This window comes from Kogia breviceps, chromosome 2 (assembly GCF_026419965.1).
Source record: "Kogia breviceps isolate mKogBre1 chromosome 2, mKogBre1 haplotype 1, whole genome shotgun sequence".
Lineage (NCBI taxonomy): Eukaryota > Metazoa > Chordata > Mammalia > Artiodactyla > Physeteridae > Kogia > Kogia breviceps.
Genome location: NC_081311.1, coordinates 148,298,696 through 148,325,819, shown reverse-complemented (window position 1 = coordinate 148,325,819; position 27,124 = coordinate 148,298,696). Strand labels below are relative to the sequence as shown.

The window sequence follows — 27,124 nt, the reverse complement described above, 5'->3', positions numbered from 1 at the left end:
GCCTGTTTTTCCTATGTTCTCTTCTAGTTTTATGGTGTCGTGTCTCATATTTAAGTCTTTAAACCATTTTGAGTTTATTTTTGTATATGGCATGAGGGAGCGTTCTAATTTCATTGATTTACATGTAGCTTTCCAACTTTCCCAACACCACTTCTTAAAGAGACTGTCTTTATTATATATTTTTGCCTCCTTTGTCATAGATTAATTGACTGTAGGTAGGTGGGTTTATTTCTGGGCTCTCTATTCTGTTCCATTGATCCATATGTCTGTTTTTTTCAGCCAATACCACACTATTTTGATTACTATAGCTTTGTATTATGGTCTGAAGTCTGGAAGGTTTATGCCTTCAGCTTTGTTCTTTTATCTCAGGATTGCTTTGGCAATTCTGGGTCTTTTGTGGCTCTATATAAATTATTTGTTCTAGTTCTGTGAAAAATGTCATGGATATATTATAGGGATTGCATTAAATCTGTAGATTTTTGGGTAGTATGGTCATGTTGACAATATTAATTTTTTCAATCCAAGTGCATGGGATATCTTTCCATTTCTTTGAATCACCTTCAGTTTCCTTTATCAGTGTTTTATAGTTTTCAGTGTATAGGTCTTTTACCTCCTTGGTTAAGTTTACTCCTAGGTATTTTTTTAATGTAATTTTAAATGGGATTTTTTTTTTTTACTTTCTCTTTCTGATATTTCATTGTTAGTATAAAGAAATGCAATGGATTTCTATATATTAATCTTGTATCCTGCTAACTTGTTGAATTCATTTATTAGTTCTAATAGTTTTTGTGTGGAGTCTTTAGGGTTTTCTATATATAGTATCATGTCATCTGTAAGAAGTTTTACCTCTTCCTTTCCAATTTGGATACCTTTTATTTCTTTTTCTTTTGTGGTTGCTGTGGCTAGGACTTTTAATACTATGTTGAATAGAAGTGCTGGGTGGGTATCCTTGTCTTCTTCCTGAATTTAACAGAAAGTCTTTCAGCTTTTCACCATTGAGTATTATATTGGCTGTGGGTTTGTTGTAAGTGGCTTTTATCATGTTGAGGTATGTTCCCTCTATACACACTTTGGTGAGATGAATGGATGTTGAGTTTTGTCAAATGACTTTTCTGCATCTCTTGAGATGATCATGTGGTTTTTGTCTTTCCTTTGTTAATGTGTGTATCACAATGATTGATTTGCATATGCTGAACCATACTTACAACCCTGGAATGGATCTAACTTGATCATGGTGTATGATCCTTTTTATGTATTGCTGGATTCAGTGTGCTAAAATTTTGTTGAGAATATTTGCATCTATATTCATCAAAGATATTGGCCTGTAATTTTCTTTTTTGGTAGTGTCTTTGTCTAATTTTGGCATCAGGGTGATGTGGCTTCATAGAATGAATTTGGGAGTGTTCCCTCCTCTTCAGTTTTTTGGAACAGGTATAAGTTATTTGTATGTTTGATAGAATTCCCCAGTGAAGCTGTCGGTCCTGAACTTTTGTTTGCAGGGAGGTTTTTTTCTTTTACAAATTCTATTTCACTTTTAGTTATCAGTCTGTTCAAATCATCTGTTTCTTCTTGATTCAGTTTTGGCAGACTGAATGTTTCTAGAAATTTGTCCATTTCTTCTAGGTTGTCCAATGTGTTGGCATATAACTGTTCATAGTATTCTCTTATGATTTTTTGTATTTCTGTGGTATCAGTTGTTATTTCTTCTCTTTCATTTCTTATTTTGTTTATTTGGGTCCTCTTTATTTCTTGGTGAGCCTTGGCTCAATTTATTTATCTTTTCAAAAAAACAGCTCTTGGTTTTATTGATCTTTTCTATTATTTTTTATCTCTATTTTAATTATTTCCTCTCTGGTCTTTATTTTCTTCCTTCTTCTTTTTCTAATTCTTTTAGGTGGTAGGTTAGATTGTGTGAGATTTTCTTGTTTCTTGTGGAAGGTCCATATCACTGTGAACTTCCCTCTTAGAACTGCTTTTGCTGCATCCCATAGATTTTGAAAGGTTGTGTTTTCATTTTCATTTGTCTCAAGGTATTTTCTGATTTATTTGATTTCATCGTTGACTTATTGGCTTTTTAGTAGCATGTTGTTTAGTCTCCATGTGTTTGTTCTTTTCCCATTTTTCTTTCTGTGGTTGAGTTCTAGTTTCATACCAGTGTGGTTAAAAAAAAAAAAGTCCTCTCTCTTTTTGTTCCTCTCTCTCCCTTCCTCCTTTTCTGTCTCTCCCTCCTTTCCTGTTCTTCCTTTCATTCCATTTTTTCCCCCTTCTTTATCTTTAACTAGTATCAGATAGATATGTGGGCATCTATTGAATCTTTCAAAGTATTGAGAATAGAAAGATAGAAAGCACAATTTCTAACCTTAAAGAATTTATCATGTAGTCATGGGGGCATAGGGTAAATTCAAATTAGTAACTTTTTATACACAATATTATTAAAGCTCAAGATCAGGAGGAAATGTGTAGACAACAAGCCCTAGTTTAATATAGAGAGAAATTTCTGTAAGAATGGGCAGTTGGAAGCGTTCCTTAAAAACACATACCCTGAACTACATTAAGACAGAGAAAACAGCTGGCCAGAAAAGAAGGGTTTTTAAAGCATTGTATTAGTCTGAATTAAAGTCATGTTTAGTGACAGAAAGACAAAATAGCAGTGGTTTAAGAAAAATAGAAATGTATTTCTTGTTCACTTAAACATAGCTTGTCGGTCATCCATGTCTGGTATAGTATTCCATGGTGTCAGGGAACCAGGCTCCTCCTTTCTTTTACTCTGACATTCTCAGCACACAGCTTGCACCTCAATGTCCTGTGTGGCTTCTTGGGCATCAGTCATTATACCTTATCCAAGGCAGCAAGAAGAGAGAGAAGCACGTTGGCTTCCTCTCCATTAAGAAAATACCTGGAAATCTCACTTGGCCTGAATTTTGTCACATGGCAACACCTAGCTGCAAGAGAGGCTGGGAAAGGTAGATGTTTTTCCAGGTAGCCATGTACCTAGCTAAGATTTGTTTATAGTCATAGGGATGGGAATGTAGCATGAAGAGGGTAGCACAAGTGTGAGGAGAGAGAGTGACTCAAGCAGATACTTTTTGTATCTCATGTGTCTAACACAGGAAAAGAACCTGGCCACGAGAGGAGAGCATTATATGTATTTCTGTTAAAAGAAAAATCTAACATTATTTAGTTTGACTTTAACTGTGAAGCAGCTGATTTCTTTTTTTATTCTTGAGTCATGGCCCCTTGACAGAAAAAAAAAAATCATCATCCTTGCTGTAGGACATTAATTCTGAACCCTTTCCATGTTTGTTATTCTAGTAGTATGCATCTGCTTGGATGATTGTAGAATGCAAAAATTGAGAGTACTTTACTAGAAGGAATATATTTTGAACTAAAATTTCAGAAAATGAAGCAATTTTTTAAAATCTCAAACTGCATTTTAGAAGATCCTCTGATATGGAGTGAAAAAGAAAAAGAAATACCTTGAGTTAGTCCACCTGGTTTTTGTTTGTTTGAATAGAAGAGAGATTAAACAGATAAATTAAGGTACCAAGGCACTATCTTAATCTTTCCCCATTTTCAGTAGTAGGCTTGTCTCAGCCTTTCTCCAGTTCAACTTTTATCCAAGTCACATGATAGGCAATTAGTAGATCTTCTGTTCAAATAAAAATGTTTGTTTGCTTTTCCAATTTACTGTTGTGGCACTAGAACTCTGAGAGAAAACATTTTAACTTTCATAGTAACCAGTAAAAAAGCCTCATAAAGCTTTTCACAAAACTTTGTAAGTAAAGATATATTCTTCATGAATGCCTACATAGTGATATTTGTGTTGCCAATAATTTTATCTAGAATCATTCCTTTAACTCCATTTCCTATTTTTGGCGAGAAGTTTGCAAAGGACATGTTTTTAATAAGCTGTAATCACACAGACAACAGGGATCTCGGCAAGTAGCTATTAACAGTATAGACAGAAACTTGGAGTGTGATGGTCTTAGACTTCCTGAGCTTCTTGATGCTATTTTAATGCACTAAGAGTATAACCTAAATTTAGATCCTGCTGACTGTTACCAGAGTGAAGGGCATGCCTCTTTTGTAGACAATGCTAGATTTAGTCACTGTGTATTTCTGTCAAGCTGGGAATGCAGTTTACAGCTCTCATCCCTTCTAAACATTTTAGTAACTATACATGTATATTTAATGACTGCTTTGATTTGCACCTGTTTATTTAAATTTTGTTGTCCCTAAAGCAGTTACTGACACTTATTTTGTTTTTCTTGTGGTCATTGCATTTTATTTCGATAAATCTGGCATTGAACTTAAAGTTAATATCTGACATGAAGTCCATGTTGCCTCCTAAGTATTTCTTTAGTCCATGGTTTCTCAGCCTGGACACTATTGGCATTTTGGGTCAGACAGTTCTCTGTTATGGGGGCCTATCCTGTACATCCTAGGATGTTTAGCAGCACCTGTGACCTCTACACATTACATGCTGGTAGTACCTTCCTCCACCCCAGTTGTGACATTGCAAAACAGCCCCTGTGGAGCAAAATCCCCAGTTGAGGACCACTGCTGTTCATCTCCTTCACTGCTGGAAGAATGTCTACTCAGATCCTCTGCCCATTTTCTAATTGGGTTGTTTATTTTTTTTGTTGTTGAGTTGTATGAGTTCTTTCTATAGTTTGGATATTAACCCCTTATTGGATATATGATTTGCAAATATGTTCTCCCATTCAGTAGGTTGCCTTTTCCTTCTGATGGTGTTTTCCTTTGCTGTGTTAGTTTGATGCAGTCCCGTTTAATTTTGCTTTTGTTTCCCTTGCCTTTGGAGTCAGATCCACAAAAATATTGCTAAGACCAATGTCAATTATAATTCTATATTTAAAGAGATAAAGAGATGCTTCCTTAAAAAAAAGGAAAGAATTTCCCATTCCTCCCTCTCTTCCTTCTTTCCTTTTTTCCTTTTCTCTTCCTCCCTCCCTCTGTTCCTCTCTTCTTTATTTCTTCCTTCATCCTTCCATCTGTCTATAGAAGATAATTGATCATTCAAATAAAATTGCACATCTACTCTTAGAAGAAAAGGGGACTTTATAGTCACATAGCTTCCTTCATTATACAAGCAATATTCAATTGACAGGCGACACCAAAGCTATTCTTTTCTTAAACCTTGGATTTTTTAAATGATTATAACGACTAATTAAATGAAATTAAATACAACCAACATTTATTAATCGCCTAGTATGTACCTGAAACTGTGCTATGCAGACACAAATATGTTGAAACACAATGCCTTTAAGACTCTGCCATAAGGAAACAGAGGGAATAGATATCATAGACATATGGGTGGTCTTCAAAACTAATAATTTTAACTTTAATACAAGCTTTACTTTCATACATAACACTTAGGTGTCTCAGATCTTCTGGAAACAGGCCTTTTATGCACCAAACAGGTTTTTTATATATAAGTAATCAAGTCATCTGAGGAAGCTACTTACGTATGTGCAAATTCTGGTGAAGAGTGGTTGTCCCTTGAGGAGGGAGGATGCCAGAAAACAGAAACCTTCCCCCTACTTCATGACATGCATGCCTCTATTTGGCCTTCAAATATTTGACTTAGAACATGTTTTCAGGAACTTATTAATAAGTGCATATTAAAAATAAATTAAGTATGTGCTTATAAAGGACTATTGAATTATCCATGATGCAGGCTAATCAGAGAAATTTAGGAGAGATAATACTTTAGAGCTGACCTTAAAAAGACATGGTGATAGTTTATCATATCAGGTGGAAGGAAGAGCATGAGAAAAGGCAAGGATGCTTAAAAGCTCTTGGTGTGTTCAGGGAACTTTAAGTAGCTAACTTTAAGTAACCATCTCAAATACACATAGTTTACTTACTGGAAGGCACTTTCATAAGACAGTGGTAGCTAACCTTCACTGAGCATTTGCCATGTGCCAGACACTGTTGTAAGTGCTTTATGTAATAACTTAATTCTGTCAACAATCCTTTGAGGCGGGAACTATTATCATCCCCTTTTACAGAAGGTCAGACTTTTTAAGTAACTTTCCTAGAGTCATAGAGTTACAGGTGGGTAAGCCAGTACTCAAATCCAGGCATTCCAACCCCAGAGCCCACACTCTTAACCCCTATGTTCTGTTGCTCAAAATGAAGGTTGGATTTACTCTGGAGGAGTAATCAAAAGTTCTCATTCCTGAGAAAGCTGAATAAATTAAGAAAGTTTGTTTTCTCCCCTCGTTCTTGTTCAATTTGTCAAATTAAATATTGCCCATCTCCAAGAAAAATGTGATTGAATGGATGTCTTTTCACTGGTGTGTTTGACCACCTTGCAATAGGTGATTATTAAATTTTCAGGGATTTGGCAAGCCATTTATTAAATACTGCACTGTTAAAAATTAATTATAGGGACTTCCCTGGTGGCGCAGTGGTTAAGAATCGGCCTGCCAATGCAAGGGACACGGGTTCTAGCCCTGGTCCCGGGTCCAGGAAGGTCCCACATGCCGTGGAGCAACTAAGCCCGTGCACCACAACTACTGAGCCTGAGGTCTAGAGCCCATGAGCCACAACTACTGAGCCCGCATGCCACAACTACTGAAACCCACGTGCCTAGAGCCCACGCTCTGCAACAAAGAGAAGCCACTACCATGAGAAGCCTGCGCACCGCAGCAAAGTGTAGCCCCTGCTTGCTGCAACTAGAGAAAGCCCACGTGCAGCAACAAAGACCCATTGCAGCCAAAAGTCAATAAATAAATAAATTTATTAAAAAAAATTAATTATAGAAATGTACATTAAGTGAACTATATTTAAAACAAAGGTAATAAATATTCAAAATTCACTACTTTCTAATTTTTTAACTATTTTACTATTATCTGTGCTCTTGAGGTTTTTTACGTCTATGTGTGTCTATGAAGACAAAGCTGTATTACGGTGTGCTACTATTTCTTCCCAGCTCCACATTCAGTAATGCTCATCACATTGATAGCTTGGAATTGGCAATGGTGGTGGTATTCACACCATGATTTGGTAAACACTACAAATCAAGGCGTCTTCCCCAGAGAGCTGGTTGTTTAACATTTACCACACAAGCCCCTTTCTCCTTTCTTTAAAAACATTTTTCCTTAAGTTGATTCTGAGGAGCGTTCTGTATTACACAGAGTTTAAATTGTACAGCAAAGACCTCTGGTGTCTAAATTATATTAGTGTTGCAATACTTAATAAAGGGAGTTTGAAAATGTTCATCAGTTTCTCACTGACACACTTTATTATTTCAGAAATTTGAGAGTACATCTTAGTTTTAATAACCACTGAAAGAAACACCATCCTTGGGCTTCCCTGGTGGCGCAGTGGTTGAGAGTCTGCCTGCCGATGCAGGGGATACGAGTTCGTGCCCCGGTCTGGGAAGATCCCACATGCTGTGGAGCGGCTGGGCCCGTGAGCCATGGCCGCTGAGCCTGCGCGTCCTGAGCCTGTGCTCCACAACGGGAGAGGCCACAGCAGTGAGAGGCCCGTGTACCGCAAAAAAAAAAAAAAAAAAAAAAAAGGAAACACCATCCTTGTGTTTCATGATCTCCAGTGAACTAAGGATTTTTGGCTTAAGAAATTGAAATTTGTCACTCCAGAGTAAAAATTTATTTTCTCCCTCAATTTGCTGAAGGTTGGAGCTACTGTAATGTACAGGAAAAAGTCAAGACACCTGGATCTGCTCCTGTCTCAACCACTACATAGCTAGGTGACTGGGGCTTAGCAGTCTTGCCTCTCTGAATTTGGAATCACCTAGGCACTTTATAAAATACACTGATGACAGATCCCACCCAGACCTATTATATCAGAATCTCTAGGGTGGAGCCTAGGTGGTGGTATACTTGGAGATGCTCTTGAGATAGTTTTAATATACAACTAATTTGAAAACTTGTCAAAATATTTACAGAGGGGGCAAACTGCCTATGATTAAGGGCTCCAGCTGCAGGGCCAGAACTACTTTAAATTCCCACTCTTCAACGTCCTAGCTGTGTAACCTCAGGTATGTTATTCTGTCTCCATGCTTTACTTTCATCATGTATAAAATTAGACTAGTATTATATTAGTAAATACAGGTAAACATTTAGAAAAGGATCTGGCACTGCAGGGTTGGTTGCTGGTATTATTACTACTAAGAACACTCTCTTAGTAGTTTTATATGTCATCTCTGTGCTTGGGAACATATAGCCATTTATGTACTTGAAAGCTGTATCTTGATGTTATTTCTCCTATACTTTTTGTCTTTTCTACCCTTCTCTAGCTTTTAATCATATCGATATCCACCCCCCCTTTTTTGTTCTCCTTTCTTTTTAACATCTTTATTGGAGTATAATTGCTTTACAATGGTGTGTTAGTTTCTGCTTTATAACAAAGTGAATCAGCTATACACATACATATATCCCCATATCTCCTCCCTCTTTCATCTCCCTCCCACCTTCCCTATCCCACCCCTCTAGGTGGTCACAAAGCACCAAGCAGATCTCCCTGTGCTATGTGACTGCTTCCCACTAGCTATCTGTTTTACATTTGGTAGTGTATATATGTCCATGCCACTCTCTCACTTCGTCCCAGCTTACCCTTCCCCCTCCCCATGTCCTCAAGTCCATTCTCTACATCTGCATCTTTATTCCTGTCCTGCCCCTACTTCAGAACCATTTTTTTTAAGATTCCATATATATGTGTTAGTATATGGTATTTGTTTTTCTCTTTCTGCCTTACTATGCTCTGTATAACAGACTCTAGGTCCATCCATCTCACTACAAATAACTCAATTTTGTTTCTTTTGATGGCTGAGTAATATTCCATTGTATATATGTGCCACATCTTCTTTATCCATTCAGCTGTTGATGGACACTTAGGTTGCTTCCATGTCCTGGCTATTGTAAACAGAGCTGCAGTGCACATTGTGGTACATGACTCTTTTTGAATTATGATTTTCTCAGGGTATATGCCCAGTAGTGGGATTGCTGGGTCATATGGTAGTTCTACTTTTAGTTTTTTAAGGACCCACCATACTGTTCTCCATAGTGGCTATATCAATTTACATTCCCACCAGCAGTGCAAGAGGGTTCCCTTTTCTCCACACCTTCTCCAGCATTTATCGTTTGTAGATTGTTTGATGATGGCCATTCTGACCAGTGTGAGGTGATACCTCATTGTAGTTTTGATTTGCATTTCTCTAATGATTAGTGATGTTGAGCATCCTTTCAGGTGTTTGTTGAAAATCTGTATAACTTCTTTGAAGAAATGTCTATTTAGGTTTTTTGCCCATTTTTGGATTGGGTTGTTTGTTTTTTGATATTGAGCTGCATGAGCTACTTGTAAATTTTGGAGATTAATCCTTTGTCAGTTGCTTCATTTGCAAATATTTTCTCCCATTCTGAGTGTTGTCTTTTCGTCTTGTTTATGGTTTCCTTTGCTGTACAAAAGCTTTAAAGTTTCATTAGGTCCCATTTGTTTATTTTTGTTTTTATTTCCATTTCTCTAGGAGATGTGTCAAAAAGGATCTTGCTGTGATTTATGTCATAGAGTGTTCTGTCTATGTTTTCCTCTAAGAGTTTGATAGTGTCTGGCCTTACATTTAGGTCTTTAATCCATTTTGAGTTTATTTTTGTGTATTGTGTTAGGGAGTGTTCTAATTTCATTCTTTTACCTGTAGCTGTCCCGTTTTCTCAGCACCACTTATTGAAGAGGCTGTCTTTCTCCATTGTATATTCTTGCCTCCTTTATCAAAGATAAGGTGACCACATGTGCGTGGGTTTATCTCTGGGCTTTCTATCCTGTTCCATTGATCTATATTTCTGTTTTTGTGCCAGTACCATACTGTCTTGATTATACTGTAGCTTTGTAGTATAGCCTGAAGTCCTAGAGCCCGATTCCTCCAGCTCCGTTTTTCTTTCTCAAGATTGCTTTGGCTATTAGGGGTCTTTTGTGTTTCCATACAAATTGTGCAACTTTTTGTTCTAGTTCTGTGAAAAATGCCATTGGTAGTGTGATAGGGATTGCATTGAATGTGTAGATTGCTTTGAGTAGGAGAGTCATTTTCACAGTGTTTTTTCTTCCAATCCAAGAACATGGTATATCTCTCCATCTGTTGGTATCATCTTTAATTTCTTTCATCAGTGTCTTATAGTTTTCTGCATACCAATCTTTTGTCTCCTTAGGTAGGTTTATTCCTAAGTATTTTATTCTTTTTGTTGCAGTGGTAAATGGGAGTGTTTCCTTAATTTCTCTTTCAGATTTTTCATCATTAGTGTAAAGGAATGCAAGAGGTTTCTGTGCATTAATTTTGTACAATATTTCCCCTTTTAACTGCCTAAAAGTTTTCATTTTCCCTGAAGTTGGCAACCCCAAACAAAGTAAAATGCTTCAGATGGCTCAGAGCCATAGCTGAACAATAGCTGCTTCATCATTTTAATAAATCTTTTGAATTAAAGCATTTGCATTGGCTGAGAATGATGTTTTCTTTACATTATAAAGAAAAAAAATTTTTTTCTAGCTTATGAGTTGGGAACAGTAATTTTTGTAGACCTTGTTCCCAACAGAAGCGAAACAAATACAGAAGAAGAAGAAGAAAAGACCTGTGTTTACTATTTGAACTGTGTGATAAAGATGAACAAGTAGTGAAAAATACTTGGATTGAATCTTTGAAAATAAAACAAAGGAGAAAATATGTTTTCTCATCCATTTAGTTTGATGAGAATCAATGACTAATTAGATGGAGAATAAAGGATAAAGTCCTCCTGAATATGCTACTTTAGGAGCAAAATTCACTGGGAAAAATATCCAGAAAGCAATACTTTGGTAAAAGACAGTATCAGAACCATGGAAAACAAGAAGACTACTCTTACTGTGGTTTTCTTGGGTGCCTGTTTTCCAATGCCTTTGATAGAGAATAGGAAAGAGGTGAGGTAAGTATTTATTGATATTATGAGCATCATCAAAAACTATTTGGAAGTTGAAAATTGGAAAAGTTTAATTCATTACTATGGTCTTTGGTAACCCTCATGTAATTTTATATTTAGAAGGTTGTAGAAATTATTAAATACCACCATGTCATTAAAAATTAATGATATAATAGCCAGTGTCCAAAACTGACTTACGGTTAGGGTGATCATTCAGAGATGTAAGAGGAATTGAGTCTGTCATATGTGACTGACTTTTGCTCTTTTCCTTCTGTGGTAAAAACTAAGTGTAGATGCATGAAAGGCTATTTCTCTCAGCCAGGGTTTATTTGGTTGCAGGCAAGACTCAGGGTAACTTAAGAAAGAGGAGATTTGTTGTACGCTACAACAGCCAATCTCAGCAAACGCAAAGCCAATGATTGGAGCAAGATGGGGCTCATGGAAACTGGTGTCAACTGGAAACCTCTGGGAACCGGCTTTTCTCTCAGAGGAATTCTCTACCTCTCACAGTCTTCTGCCTTTTCAGCCCTGTATGCTCTCTTCTCTCTTTAGTCACCTGTCCTTCTTCCTCATAAACTTAGGCTTGAAGATGACCCCCCCAATGAACCTGGTCTCCCACACTTATGTTACCAGTTTCTTATCTAATCAACTCCTGAAGGATTGATTGTCATGTTTTGAACCACACCACCTAGAATGTTTCTGATGAGTAGGTGCCCCTGAATCAGCTATCTACACCTGGTCCTGGTCCCATCAGCTGTGGCTGGAATAGGATAGAGTCATGTGATACAAAGGGGGTTCACATTACACAGAAGAGGCTGGGGCCTGGCAAGCCCTGGAAACAAGCTTTGTATTCTTCTTTAATTACAAAATGGGGTTATCTAAGGCTTTTCCTGCTAAAAGTTACAGTACATGTGCAGCATATGATTTCTGCAGAATCCTACTGAATAAAATCAGAAGTCAGAATTCTTCCTGAGTTACCCTGTAGTTGCAGGTGAATACAAGATCATTTGATATTATATAGATGTTACACTGAATCATTCACTTGAATCATAATATGATGACTGCTGACTGTTAATGGAGGTACCTAAGATTAAGTTAGGAATGAAATAGCAAAACATTATCTCTGATTCTCAGAACTTTTCTCTTTTGGGGGAATACAGAGATAAAAAATTGAAGTATTACCAGTTATATTATGACATTATATCCCAAATATGTTATATTGATATTATAAAAAACATAATACAAATCTTATTATGCAAGTTGTCCATGGAAAGACACATAACATAAAGATCTGCTGGTTTTGCTTTTAATCTGGATAAATGTTTAATACAGATAAATCTTCAAGAAAACAACCATAATAGATGAATCCAGGTGGAAAAAAAAACAGGCATTTTTATCAGACATTGGAGCCTCCTCATAAATTGTATAGATTAGCCCTTTTGGCAAGAGAAGTACATGAGCAAATGAAAAGAGCTTTGAGATCAGAATCAGTAAACATTAGTCTAATGTAAGTTCCCTGAGCAGGGCTCCTGTAGCCTCTGCACTCAGAACAGTGCCTGGCGCAGAATGGAACTCAATAAAGATTTGGAGAATGAATAAATATTCTTATGATTTTTCCCTCCACCAGCTATATGACAGTAAGCAGGATAATTTGTCCTTCTGGATCTCAGTTTCTTCATTAATAAAATGAGATGGCTTTAGAGTCATTATCAGTATTGAGAGTCTATGATAATATGACATGTATTCAAAAATTCAAAACATTTGTTAAATCTTTTCTTAAAAGTGCATTTTATTTTTTTCCTGCTGAAACTGCTTTTATTTTTGGTACTTTTTTAAAAATTGAGGTATAGTTGATTTACAGTGCTGTGTTGATTTCTATTGTACAGCAAAGTGACTCAGTTATACATATGTGTACATTCTTTTAAAAATTCTTTTCCATTATGGTTTATCCCAGGGCACTGAATACTGTTTCCTGTGCTATAGAGTAGGACCTTGTTGTCCATCCAGTCTATATGTAACAGTTTGCATCTACTAACTCCAAACTCCCAGTCTACCCCCCCACAACTTCCCTCCCACTTGGCAACCACAAATCTGTTCCCTATGTCTTTGAGTCTGTTTCTGCTTCATAGATAGGTTCATTTGTGTCATATTTTGGATTCCACGTATAAGTGATATGTTGTAGTATTTGTCTTTCTCTTTCTGACTTACTTCAGTTAGTATGATAATCTCTAGTTTCATCCATGTTGCTGCAAATGGCATTATTTCATTCTTTTTTATGACTGAGTAGTATTTCATTGTATATATGTACCACATCTTCTTTATCCATTCATCTGTTGATGAACATTTAGGTTGTTCCTATGTGTTGGCTATTGTGAATAGTGCTGCTATGAACATAGGGGTGCATGTATCTTTTTGAATTATAGTTTTGTCCAGTTATATGCCCAGGAGTGAGGTTGTTGGATCATACGGTAACTCTGTTTTTAGTTTTCTGAGGAACCTCCATACTGTTTTCCATTTTGAAGCAAGTAGACTCAGCCCCTGGATAAAGCAAAATTTATCTTTTTGTCATTAATATGGTTTATAGTTTATATATGTAAGTTATCTTAAAAAAGTATATTACTAATAAAAATTTAACAATGTAGGTCAGATGTGGGGAAGTTCTACCCATATGCCTCTAAAACTATATTTCAGCTGTTTTAGACTTCAATGAACTCACCTTTTATAGAATGTTTTAAATGTTTTTCAGTCTTGTTTTCAAACATCTACTGTAAGCAGCTCTTGAAAGAAAGCAAAACACATTGGTGATATTTATTTATTTGTTTATTTATTTATATTTTATGTTCATGGAGAACAAACCTTTAAATCCCTTTGGGTTTCATCTCCTGAAGTTGGATGTACCTAAACATATTTGTTTGCAGAATATCATCTCACTTCAGAATTGTCCAACTTGTCCAAAGTTTTATGGTCTTGTCCATCTCTCTCCAAATATATGCCGTAGGCACACTAGAAAAAGCATATTCCTCCCAGCTGGCGATCACTCACATGGGATCAGCAGTCACAGAACATTTTGCTGCCCTAGGCAAACTCTTCCTCTGAGAGGACAAGCTGCCTCTGCATAAAAATAAGCAAGGTAGAGTGGGTGCTTATTAGGCAGGTAGAGATTTCTTTCTTTAATGAAAAGAAAAAATTATAACATTTCTGATTTAACCCTGTTGAAAAACTTGACACATCTCAGGATCCAGCTTAAGAAAATCTACATGGTATTATTTGAACGTCTGCTATCTAATGTGGGAGGGGAGCAGGTGCTCTGTTTGGTAGCATCATTGATGACATGATAATTCTTTTGATGTGTCCAGTTGTGCAGAGATCTGATATGTCTGAACCATGTTAACTATATGTCACTATATTGTCTTGGAAATCTTCTGATGGCATTGATAGAGGATAAATACTTTAATGAGGGTCATGTTATTTAAGGGCGTATAAATCATTTCTTTCATGTAAGTTAAAATACTTGGGTAAAAATGGCAATGCTACCATAGTGGTTAAAAAGATTTAATGCCTTGGAAGAAATCATGCACGTTAAGCCTATGCGTGGGCTGGTTTCCCGCCATCACCTCTCTGCAGGCTCTTGATACTCATCTATATGGATGCAGATACTACAGACGAAGAGATTGAATCACTGAGGAGTTCTGGGAATTGATGGCTGAGGCCTCTTATAAATATTGTATTACCATTATCCTCATTCCCTTTTATCTTGTTTATTTCACACCACTTACTATACATTTGCACTGTAACAGTGATCAAGGTGAGCCTCTGGCATGTATTTATTAGTCCCATGCTTGCCTTGCTCCAGTCAAATCAGAGGATCATTAGGGCCCCAAAGAAACTTGAGAACTTAACTAGTTCTCAACACTTACCTACTATAAGTTTTATAAGTGAGATTGTCTAGGTTAGCAAGTTCTGCCTCCCTACTTTTGGAAGTCATATAAATTTTCTTTTAAATAACCAAATACCCCCAATGCAGTTTTTAAAATGAGGTTTTGTGTTTTTTTTCAGTTTAGTACAAAAAATGTAACAATACAGAAAAGAGTAGACAATAAAGTAAAATTTTCAATAAACCTGCAGTGTTTAACATATTTTCTGGTATTTTCTTCTAAACATGTTTCTGTAGCTGTGCACATGTACAAACATTCACGTACATATAGAATATGCTTTTTATTTACATATGTGACCTCTATTGTATATCCAGTTCTACATAGTTTCTCCCACTTGTTATATAGTGAACATTTTCCTATGTCACTTAACATATTTTGTAATATTTCATAATGTGAACATTTTCCTATGTTACTGAATGTATTTTGTAATATTTCACAGTATCAACATACCCATTCCTCTGCTGTTGAGCATTTAGGATGCTTCTATATGTTTGTGATTACATATAATGTCATGAACATCTTCACTAATACAACAGTTTTTATCATTTCTTCTTATTCTTTATTGCTCTTTTTTGAATCCATTCTGGATTTTCACACTCAGAACTCATATAACTCCCTAAATGTTCACTCTATTCAAATAAGTGCCAGCCTAGTTAGTAGTAATGGTCTTTCCTCTACAGAGAGCTGTACTTGTAGAAAATTGCAAAGCTGATTAGGCTACAATTTGTCCTCAGTTAAGCATAATCTCACCAGAAATAATTGTAGTTAATACCTTTAGGTGGTCTTAAGTAAAAACTGAGCATTAAATATTAAAAATGAATGCTACTAAAGGATTTTACATGTATTTTAGATACTAAATATAAGAACTCTTGAATTAATACATAAGATGTGCTAAAACTTAATATTCAGCATGATAGAAAATTCTGAAATAATGGTGTAGTTCAAAGTAAAATGATTGCTCTCAGATACTTTCATTCTCCCCTAAAGGAAAGTAAAAATCTCTTCTGAAGAAAAATAAAAATCAAAGAGAAACAAAAGGACTATTGCTTTTTTGAAACACATTTACTTTTACTTAAAAATGATTTATAAAAGAAGAAATATTTTACATTCTCTGGACAGTTCAACCCTGCTGTCTGAATTCATTTGTCCTTATAGGGAGGGAGCTTGGAGGGAGCACTGGATTGGAAGATTTATGACCTTGGGCAATTTACTTATTCTCTCTTAGTATCTTCATCTGTGCAACAGTTGTTATAAGAATTGAATGTAAAACACCTAAAAGAGTGCCTGACACATAACTGGCTTTAGGTAAATGCTAGCTCCTTTTGTTCCCACTCTTAAATGGTAATGACTGATTATTTCAGGAGATGGATCTTTAAAACAGTTTCCCTCCTTGAAAGAAATTCATCGACTAAAACTGAGCTAGCAGGTGAATTATTGCCATTTTTCCATAAAATTGTAAACTTATAGACAATTTGAGATGATTAATAATACACCAAACAGAAATGAAAAGTCAAAACTCCAAAGTTAAGCAATTCTGATGTCCCCAAGGATTACCCTAATTTCTTTATGTATAGTGAGTTAATCAAAAATAATTAAAACAATGACTTAAATTTGTACAGCAATTTATTGTTTCAAATATTGTCATATTCAATTGGTTTGATCCTCACACAGCCAATTTCACAGAAGCTCATGGAAAGTGAGTGATTGGCCCAAGGCCAAACTAAATTAATTAATACTAAAGATAGAATAAAAGATAACATGTTATTTCTATCTCTCAGTTGTATTAATCATCAAGTAAGGAGAGAAGAGGAAAATCAAAACTTAAAATGATAGATTAGCTAAAAGTTAATGGAAGGGAAACCGTCTTACCAAAAACTGTGCTCTTAAATGGTTTTTCATATTAAAAAACAAAAATTGAAAATAAATGAGGCATGTATGCATCTTAAAAACTAGAAAAAGGAGCTTCCCTGGTGGCGCAGTGGTTGAGAGTCCGCCTGCTGATGCAGGGGATACGGGTTTGTGCCCCGGTCCGGGAAGATCCCACATGCCGCGGAGCGGCTGGGCCCGTGAGCCATGGCCGCTGAGCCTGCGTGTCCGGAGCCTGTGCTCCGCAACGGGAGAGGCCACAACAGTGAGAGGCCTGCATGCCACACACACACAAAAAAAAACACCTAGAAAAAGTATATCAAAATTAATCAGAAGTTAGGAAGCAGATGTTAATAAAGACAAAAGCAAGTATTAGTGGAGTAGAAAATACAGAGAGTAAAGCAAGTATGAAAAAAAACAACAGCTCCTTAAAATCTACTTAAATATACAAATGCAGGACCACCCTGATTAAAGAAACCTTAAAGAAAGAACAAATATAAAACATCTGAGTTGTAACTAACTTTCCAAAAATAGCTACTCCTACTGCTATTGCAACTTCTTAGAGAAAGAGAGTGAGTGGTGGTCAGTCTCCACTACCTTTTATGAAGTTAACGTAGACTTAACATCAAGGACCTGGTATCAATGCTGTTAGTTTCCTAGGGCTGTCGGAACAAAGTACTACAAACTGAGTGGCTTTCACGACAAAAATGTATCATCTCACAGTCCTGGAGGCTAAAATTCTGAATCCAAGGTGTCAGAAGCATTAGTTCCTTCTGAGAGCTCTGAGGAAAGGATCTGTTTCAGGTCTCTCTCCTTGGCTGGTGGACGGCCATCTTTTCCCTGTGTCTCTGCACATTGTCTCCCTCTGTACCCATTCACATCCAAATTTCTGTCTTTATAAAGACACCAGTCATAATGGATGAGGGCCCATCCTAACGACCTCATTTCAACTTGGTTACCTCTGTAAAGACCCTATCTCCAAATAAGATCACATTCTGAAATACTGGGCATTAGTATCTTCAATATATGAATGGGGAGGGGGAGGAGACACAATTCAAACCATCACAAATGCCCCTTTTCTTGTATTAATTAGTCATTTGCTTTTATAAATTTTTTTTTTTTTTTTTTTTTTTGCTGTATGCGGGCCTCTCACTGTTGTGGCCTCTCCCGTTGCGGAGCACAGGCTCCGGACGCGCAGGCCCAGCGGCCATGGCTCACGGGCTTAGTTGCTCCGCGGCATGTGGGATCTTCCCGGACCAGGGCACGAACCCGTGTCTCCTGCATCGGCAGGCGGATTCTCAACCACTGCGCCACCAGGGAAGCCCTATAAATTTTTTAATAAAATTTTGAAAGAGGCCACACCATTTTATGAAAGCTTTTAAACATTACATAATTTTAGAGCTAAGATGAACCACAGAAATCTACTCTAACAGTACCTTTATTCTGTTACTCAGGAAACAGACTCAGTGATGTTGGGCAACTTTCCTGGTTTTTACATCCTGTTTGTCTTACCATTTCTTTCAAATCCTTCACACCAGTTGAGGGTTATACGGGTACTCCACTGTATAACCCCTGAGTCAGGGGTTGGAGTCTCTGATGTGGAGATATATAGTGCTTCTGTGTCCTTCCTAGTATCATGCCCTCCTGTCAAGCATTACTTGCTTTGGGTCTGGTCAGATGAGCATGCACCTTTGCCTCTGGCTTTTTCTCTTCTGCTTTCACAAAGGGCCACTGGAATATGTATGCATTTTGGTGTTTTGGTTTTTAAAACTTCCTATGGGGATAAACTGTCACAGAGGTGTCCATGTATAGCTTTACTCATTTAGGCAGTATCAAAGGTTTATTGTAATTGATTTGGAGTCAAAGGTAGTTTTTTTTTTAGAAATATATTATTACCCCTAACATCTGGGAATCCTCCAGTGGTGTCATTCTTATTAAATTGCTATTTACTTGGAGGTGAAATGGTCAGTTGTTCTCAAACCAAAGCAGTTTGAGTCAATAGATCTCTGGTAGTCTCAAATATATGTATTTTTAGCAGGCATCCTGGTGATTCTTTAGGCTTTTCCATTACCACACTTGGAACAACAACAACAAAAACCTGCTTTAAATCAACTCGTTGATCATTAATTTTTAAATAGCTGCTACCAGGAGTGATTGTTTTATTTCCCAATAATATCATGTTTTATCAAACCTAAGATTTTCTTAATTTTGAGTCGCATCATTACTTCATCACTAAGACAGAAAAAAAAATACTGTCAATAAACTATGACTCAGAGCCTTAAAGAGAGTCCCTCTGGACCTGTGAATTATTCACACCAACTCATCACTTTGAAATTCCTATTCAGAGGGATATGGCAATTTCTTCTACCTTCAGTTGCATTACTGGGCCTGTGATAAGCAAAATTTTTACACGTACCATAGTTACTTACTCTTATGGTTACTTTTCTTATATCCTCTAATGGAACAGAACGCTGCTTTCTAAGAAAGTCTGAAATTGCTGTCATTTCTCCAGTAATTAACATCTGCTTCACTAATAACAAATACATATGTCACATCTGTTTGTATTTCAGCTTTGTATGCAATGACTTATTTTTAAAATCAAATCATCGTGGGTTTTCTTAAAGCGTAGATTCCAACAAAAACATTTGTAAATAGCAAACTCAACATATGATATCATTCAAAAATGATATCACTCAACTGAAGAGACAATATGAACAGCTATAACCAAGTCCATGCAGACACTGACGCTGACCATTACAGCTGTGAGTGCTGCCTTTTGCATAGTTATTATAAGGTGTGATTAATTATAGACACATCCTGATTCAGAGCTGTGAAAATGTGGGGGAAAAGACCTTAGAATCTATGTAATATGGTAATAAACAATTTACAGTGGAAACGTTCTCATGCTAGATGCTAGCATAACATAATGAACTAGAGCAACGGTTTTCAAAGTGTGGTCCCAGGACTAAAAACATCAACATCACCTGGGAATTTGTTCTAATGTAAATTCTCAGGCCCTACCCTAGACAGACTGAATCAGAAACTCTAGGGGTTGGACCCAGCAGTCTGTTTTAACAAGTCCTTGGGGGGATTTCTGATGTTGCTCAAGTGTGACAACCATTAGGTTAAAGTGAATGGAGAGTCAAGGGCAGGGGGAGAGGCCTCCTTCCACATTTATAGAGAAGCGTTTATTATATAAACATACACACACACATACCCCTGTACTTATTGAAACTTGGTTTATCCAATATGAAAATTTATACATGTAATCCTTCAGATCACTACATCCAAATATATATATTTAATATACAAAAGGCCTACATTTTACAATGGCCAAAATCCCCCAGACCTTGGTATGTTTTATCATTATCATCCTTGGCCACCTGTCTCCCTTTGTTCTCTTCCTTCCTAGATTTATTTCCCTTTTACACGTTTCTCAGACTTTCTCTCACTTTTCTTATTTTTAACTTTTAACCTACTTTAACCAAAATTAAAGTAGCTAATCATGTAAAAGTTGAATCCCCAAATTATCTTTAATAGGGAAATAGAGAAACATGAATGAATACCTGTAAAACTTCACTGCTCAAGTATCTGGACCCCAGGAAGGTATATATAGTTTAATTGGTGTCCACTGTCATTATAATATGTAAAAGGTAATATCCACTGCAGGATGATTTTAAAACAGTTGCAAAAATATGTGATATTTGGATATGACATTTTATTTTCTACTTTAGAAAACATAGTCTCAGAAATCACATTCAACTTATTGGCTTTAGTGCTGGCTGGCATGTTGTGTGTTCTTCCTTTGAGCTCAGATAGATTTTTCTCTTTTTAAATTGTTAATTCATATCCAGTAGAAAAATAGAAATGAGATATTCCTTTTTTAAATGTTCACTGCAATATCCTTATTGCTTTAAAACTGTAAGGTTTGTTCTCTCAGGAGAAACCTATTTCAGAAATAATTCTCTCTCTATTGGAGTCAAACAAACAATCCTTTGTGAAACCGAAATCTCATTGGAGGCTCAAGCTCATAACACCAAATAATAAACATATTTGCATTCTCTGATCCTTAATGATGAGTGATATAATTTTAACATACAGTCTTCCCTAAAAACACATATATTATACAGAGTTTATTTTGCAGAATAATTTCTTTTTAGTTTAGAGCTAAATGTATTTTAAATTCTTAGAGGAAAAAGAAACATTGGGGAAAAAAGCAGGTACTTAGATTTTTAAAATATGATTCTGTAAGCTTATTTGCATGCATTTTACTTTTTTAATTTGTGAATTTAGTAGAAAATGTTACTTGGAATTTTAAAGAAACAGCATGATAAATTCAGAATTTACATCTCCAACTCCAGTGAAGTAACCTACTTTTCCATAATTTTTTTTGGCTCTCTGGGCTGAGAAGGCAGCATCAACTGACAGTCACTGTATTGTTTGTTAGTTTCAACCAAGGTCCACAGTGAGCAAGTGGAGTCAGTCCAGTACTCCAGCAGACTTAGGATAGAAAGAAGAGTCTGTAAAGGCTCACACTCTCTCTGTAATAAAACGTGCAGCAGGTTAACGTACTTCTCACCTCTTGATACCTTTGTTATACAGAGATTACAGACTGGCTGAATTGACTATTGCTAACAAACATGCTTCTAGGTAAGTAACATAACTTACAAATGGTGGATTTGTTCTAAAGTGATAGGAAATACATATGGAGGTATACTTGGCTTTAGCTGTAATTTTCCAGATTTGTATAGATTTCATATAGTGCTGGGCAATGCCATGATTAGTATTATTTGTCCTCCTAGGATTTTGGGTGATGAGGTTTGGCAATTTAGAATAATGTTGAAAATGTGTCTCTAAGTTAAGGAAGCTGTCATGACTAGCATACCTGCATGTTTTTCCTTCCATTAAGATGAGCGCAACATTTGGGGGTTTAATCAGTAGTTGTTATAGACAACAGAGTCTTCGTGAACCAAGTGCTAACATGACTTCTGTTTTAAAAATATGTTGGACTTCCATATGTTGTTAAAATGCTATGATCAGTCTTCTAGAAAGGGCTGGTTCTACACGATTATTTTATTAATATTTAAAATATATGGAAATGCCTAGGTTGTCAGCTATAAAATTAGTTTTAAGTAGTAGAACATTGAAAAGGTAAAGTGTTTGATGCTGCATCTCTTTAGTAATGTTCACTATTATATCTTATACAATATAAGATATTTTTAAATGTAGCAGTTGCATGCATTAGTCTTGAGAGAAATCTGGCAAAACCTTTCAAAGATCTGATATAGGATGTTTTCTCAGAGGAGCATAATTAAATAAGAATTTCATTGGCGGCTACATAAACATATAAAAATGTTTCATTGATAAAATGCTTTATTGTCAAGTTAATATTGTGAAACGCTGGCTGAACTTTATGGTTTGGGTTATTTACTTGGAAAACAAACATCTTCCTCATAGAATATGTCAGTAAGTATACAATGAGTAGAGGAATTTTCCAGTTAATAAAGGCTAAACACACATCTGAAATCTCCAGGAAATTAAGTGAAGACGTCTTTTATTGCAGTGGTTATACTTTGACCAGTTGCACACATTACTTCACATGCGAGAACAATTTCAGCCTTTATTTTGGAGCTACTCACAATGTCACTATATAGGGATATTTGATAATCCATTTGGGACATAGTAAGCATAATCTTGTTAGTAGTTTAAAAGATAAATTATATTTCTCCTTTCTTGTCACTGTGTTTAAATTATTTAAATATTAGGTCAGTTTGCACAGAGAAAGCTTATAATTGATTATGTATTTTTTTAGGTCAACTTTTGTTGTAATTTCAAGCCTATTTATTATTCTACTTGGTAACAGTGTACTTTTATGAAAAAAAATACTGGTCTAGGAATAAGGAGACCCAAGTCTGTGTTCTGGCTCCTCAATGTTGCTCCTAATCATCGGGTATACTCCTCCATAAATTGATTTCTTAGAGCTTTACTTTTTTGTGTGTGTTTTTGCTATTCCACTTCTGCCTTCTTAATTTTCATTATACTTTCATGTTGGAGGTGCTATATACAAGTATAAAATACACTGGAAGTCTTAAACAAGGGCCATCCCTTCACATGGGAGCTCCTTCAGACCATAAGATCCAATGCCATTAATAGGGAATGGATGATGTAGACAATTTAGGATGATAGTCCCAACCTCTGGAAAGTGCACCTATGCTTCTGTGAAGCAGCTGCCATTTTGTTTACCATTTACCAAGGTTTTGATACACAAGCATATGTTTTACAACCCTCAACGTCAGAAAATTCTGACCAATACCGCCTTGAAGACATTTACGTTAAAAAAAAGAAAAAGTGGTCCTTCATTTGAAATCATCTACACAGTAGCTTCTCACATGCAAAATCTCAAACTATGTTATATACCATATTCATTACCTCTCCACTTGTCCAAGAGTCCTCCATTTGATTGGAAATAAAGTTTGCAGATGTGAGTCTTTCTGTCATTTCACTGAGATAATTTCACTGTGGCTAAAGTGGCAAAGCATGAGCTTTAGATGACAGGAGTTTGAATTTCTCTTCCTTTACTTGGTAACTTGTTTCAGGAAAAAATCCATCCTTTCTGAATTCATTTCCTCTGTAAATGACAATATAATTTTTTATCTCACAGGATTGCTGTAAGAATTAAGTAGGTAATATTTATAAAGTGTCAAGTATAGTACTTTAACCTTTAAGTTGGTGACCAATATATGGTAGACAATTATTATTGTTGTCTTATTAAATTATCCTCTATTGATTTCTATTTAGATTCACCATACTTTCTAGGATTGCTGAAACTGTATAGGTTTTATGAAGCTACTTACTCCAGTGTTCCAGCAACATGAGTGAATTATTTTCCTGTGTGAATTTAGAGTCAACCAGAACTAACTCTAAATTATAGTTGTGAGCTATAATTACTTCAATGGTTAAGACTATTTTGGCCTCTGGGGGTTAAAAGTTATATTTGACAGTGCATGTGAAAGAAGTATTTGTGAATTCATTTCTGTCTTCTATTCATACCTGTGTTAAAATGAGCCATGGTGTTGAGCAATTTCTTTGGAACATTACATAAACTTTCTTGTTCCTGGCCACATAGCAATTGGGAATATGCAAACAGGCCTGAAAGGAACCAAACAGAAAATTCTTCTCAGGCAGGAAACCTAATATTTACACATTAATCAATAAGGTGATGGTCACTGAGGTGGCTTATGACTAAGATTTCTTGTTCATCTCGAATGGAAGTTAGCATCTCTTCTTAAAGGACTTCATGTTAGCTTGTTCGGCAGGACTAGACTGAAGCTCAGTTGTGACACAGGCTTTCTGGCGCCAGAGGCTCTCTGTCCTCCCTTCCTCCCGCTCTGGTAGGGAGGGCCCTCACATTTTCTTTTCCCCTATCAAACTGGCTTTGCACTCTTCTTTTCACACGAAGATACAAATGGCTCAACATATTCTATGAATTTGCATTTTAACTCACTGTAAAACTTTAAGCTAAAAATGTAAAACCCTAACCCCATACAATGTTAAATAATAGCTAGTGGGTTGGAAGGTTTGGGATAAACAAAGAGGTACATCCTCTAGATTAAGCATTCTCATTGCCCACCAAGGGGCAAAAATTCATTCTAGGAGCAAAAAAAAAAAATCGTACTCCTTTTATGCACAGATATAGTATATAAACAGATGTGGTATATCTGTGGTATTAAAATTTCATGGGGCATCCCATTAAAGACACAATTGTAAAGAAGACCCATTAAGCGGGGCAATAATGAAAACAAAAGTTGAGAAGCACTGCTCTGGATGAGGATCTCAAAAGACTATAAGCCTATAGAGTGTGAATTTTACTGAATTGTGGGTTTTTTTTTTCACATCTTTATTGGAGCGTAATTTCTTTACAATGTTGTGTTAGTTTCTGCTGTACAACAAAGTGAATCAGCTATATGTATACCTGTGTCCCCATAACCCCTCCCTCTTGCATCTCCCTCCCACCCTCCCTATCCCACCCCTCTAGGTGGTCACAAAGCACAGAGCTGATATCCCTGTGCTATGCTGTTGCTTCCCACTCGCTATCTATTTTACATTTGGTAGTGTATATATGTCAATGCTACTCTCTCACTTCGTCCCAGCTTACCCTTCCCCCTCCCCGTGTCCTCAAGTCTGTTTTGTACATCTGCGTCTTTATTCCTGTCCTGCCACCAGGTTCATCAGTACTGTTTTTTTAGATTCCATATATATGTGTTAGCATACGGTATTTGTTTTTCTCTTTCTGACTTACTTCACTCTGTATGACAGACTCTATGTCCACCCACCTCACCACAAATAACTCAATTTCATTTCTTTTTATGGCTGAGTAACACTCCATTGTATATGTGTGCCATGTCTTCTTTATCCATTCATCTGTCAGTGGACACTTAGGTTGCTTCCATGTCCTGGCTATTGTAAATAGAGCCGCAGTGAACATTGTGGTACATGACTCTTTTTGAATTATGGTTTTCTCCGGGTATATGTCCAGTAGTGGGATTGCAGGGTCATATGGTAGTTCTATTTGTACTTTTTTAAGGAACCTCCATACTGTTCTCCATAATGGCTGTATCAATTTACATTCCCACCAACAGGGCAGGAGGGTTCCCTTTTCTCCACACCTTCTCCAGAGTTTATTGTTTGTAGATTTTTTGATGATGGCCATTCTGACCCGTGTGAGGTGATACCTCATTGTAGTTTTGATTTGCATTTCTCTAATGATTAGTGATGTTGAGCTTAGTTTATTTTAGTATGAAGTAGCTTACGTCTGGCATAGTACTTATATTTGAAACTAGTATTTATGTTCTAATAAGACAAATATGGTCATTTGTTGTACCTTTTACTCTTTTTAGTTATAAAAGAAAATGAGGAAAAGACTTAAGAACAAAATGTACTTGGATTTGAATTCCAGCTCCATCTCTTCTTTGTTCTGTGACCCTTGGCAAATCACTTAACCTCTTTAAGCCTCGGTTTCTTGTCTTTAGCTAACTTGGGGATCATAATGTCCACCTTGTGGAATTCCAGTATCATGAGGATTAATCAGATTAATGTACATAAAACCTTCTGGGGCTTCCCTGGTGGCGCAGTGGTTGAGAATCCGCCTGCCGATGCAGGAGACACGGGTTCGTGCCCTGATCCGGGAAGATCCCACAGGCCGCGGAGCAACTAAGCCCGTGAGCCATGGCCGCTAGGCCTGCGCGTCCGGAGCCTGTGCTCCGCAACGGGAGAGGCCACAACAGTGAGAGGCCCGCATACCAACAAACAAACAAACAAACAAACAAACAAACAAACAAACAAAAACCCTTCTGCACATTGCCTACTATATGATAAATGCATGCCAATTAGTAGCTATAATTTTATGTGTTGTGCCTTTTTATGTCAATCACTGTCTTTTAAAATTATAGAAAAAGAGATTTAAATTTAGGAGATAGGAGTATTACTGTCCATAAAATACAGCAGTCTCTCTGGGACAAATGTTAATACTATCCATAAAAAGAAAGATAAACTTCTGGTTTTCCTTTAAACCAGTGACCACACCTATTGACATAAATCAAAAACAGAATAAAATCTAAATTAAACTTTTTTCTGTTTGACGCAGAGGCAGTCCTTTGCTAAATTAAACGTTAACATCTCTAGATACTAATATAGTCTATTAAATGTAGAATGAGTCAACTGTTCTGGCAGTTCTGTTGAAATATGTTTTCTTTAAACACTACGTTGGGCTTAGCTGTAAAGTCATAGTTTTATTTCCACTAGTTCCAGTAGAATTCAGTATCATTTGGAATTCATGTCTGTTTGTGATATCATTTTTACCTAGAATATTATCATTCCCTTTTTCTGTATGGTATTTGCTTTTAGGTATTCATTAACATGTATGGAATTATAGGATAGAAAATTTAGTTGAAAGGAAATAGTATCAGCAAGTGAGTATCAAACTTGAGAATTCATGTGGAGTTGGGTGAATTTCAGTATTAATACAACGCAGTGGAAGATTTTTGTTTCCTTTAAAGGAGGATCTACGATCCATTCTCTTTCCTTTCTCTCTTCTCTCTCCTCTCCCTCTTCTCTCTCTCTGAAATGATTGTTCTGCTTTTGTGATCTGTTAAAACTCTAACCTGCTGACCTTATTCTCAGGTTATCTTGCTTTCTTTTACTTTGCAAGATTAATACTCACCTCTACAAATGAACATCCGATGGAGAAGGTGGAGGGCTATCATTGTATGCATTGTGATGTGGTAAAATAGGCTATATGTGCAATTCGGAATGCATCATACAGCCCTCCTTGCCTTTTCAGGTTAACTTTTTTTTTTTTTTTTCGGTACGCGGGCCTCTCACTGTTGTGGCCTC

The 27,124-nt window shown here is 36.4% G+C and overlaps 1 protein-coding gene across 9 annotated transcripts in view; it reads left to right on the top strand.

Annotated features, from left to right (window-relative positions):
* The window catches only part of ZNF385B (zinc finger protein 385B), a 436,659-nt gene that overhangs the window by 199,133 nt on the left and 210,402 nt on the right, over nt 1-27,124 (top strand). Inside the window, exon 1 of one of the 9 annotated variants that reach the window (XM_067026404.1) lies at nt 21,363-21,382. The exons of the other annotated variants lie outside the window; for them this stretch is intronic. Within the exon in view, the coding sequence (XP_066882505.1) occupies nt 21,373-21,382 (10 nt within the window). The 5' untranslated portion in view covers nt 21,363-21,372. Of the gene's footprint in view, nt 1-21,362; nt 21,383-27,124 lie in introns of those variants that run through there. 9 annotated transcript variants of the gene reach the window in all.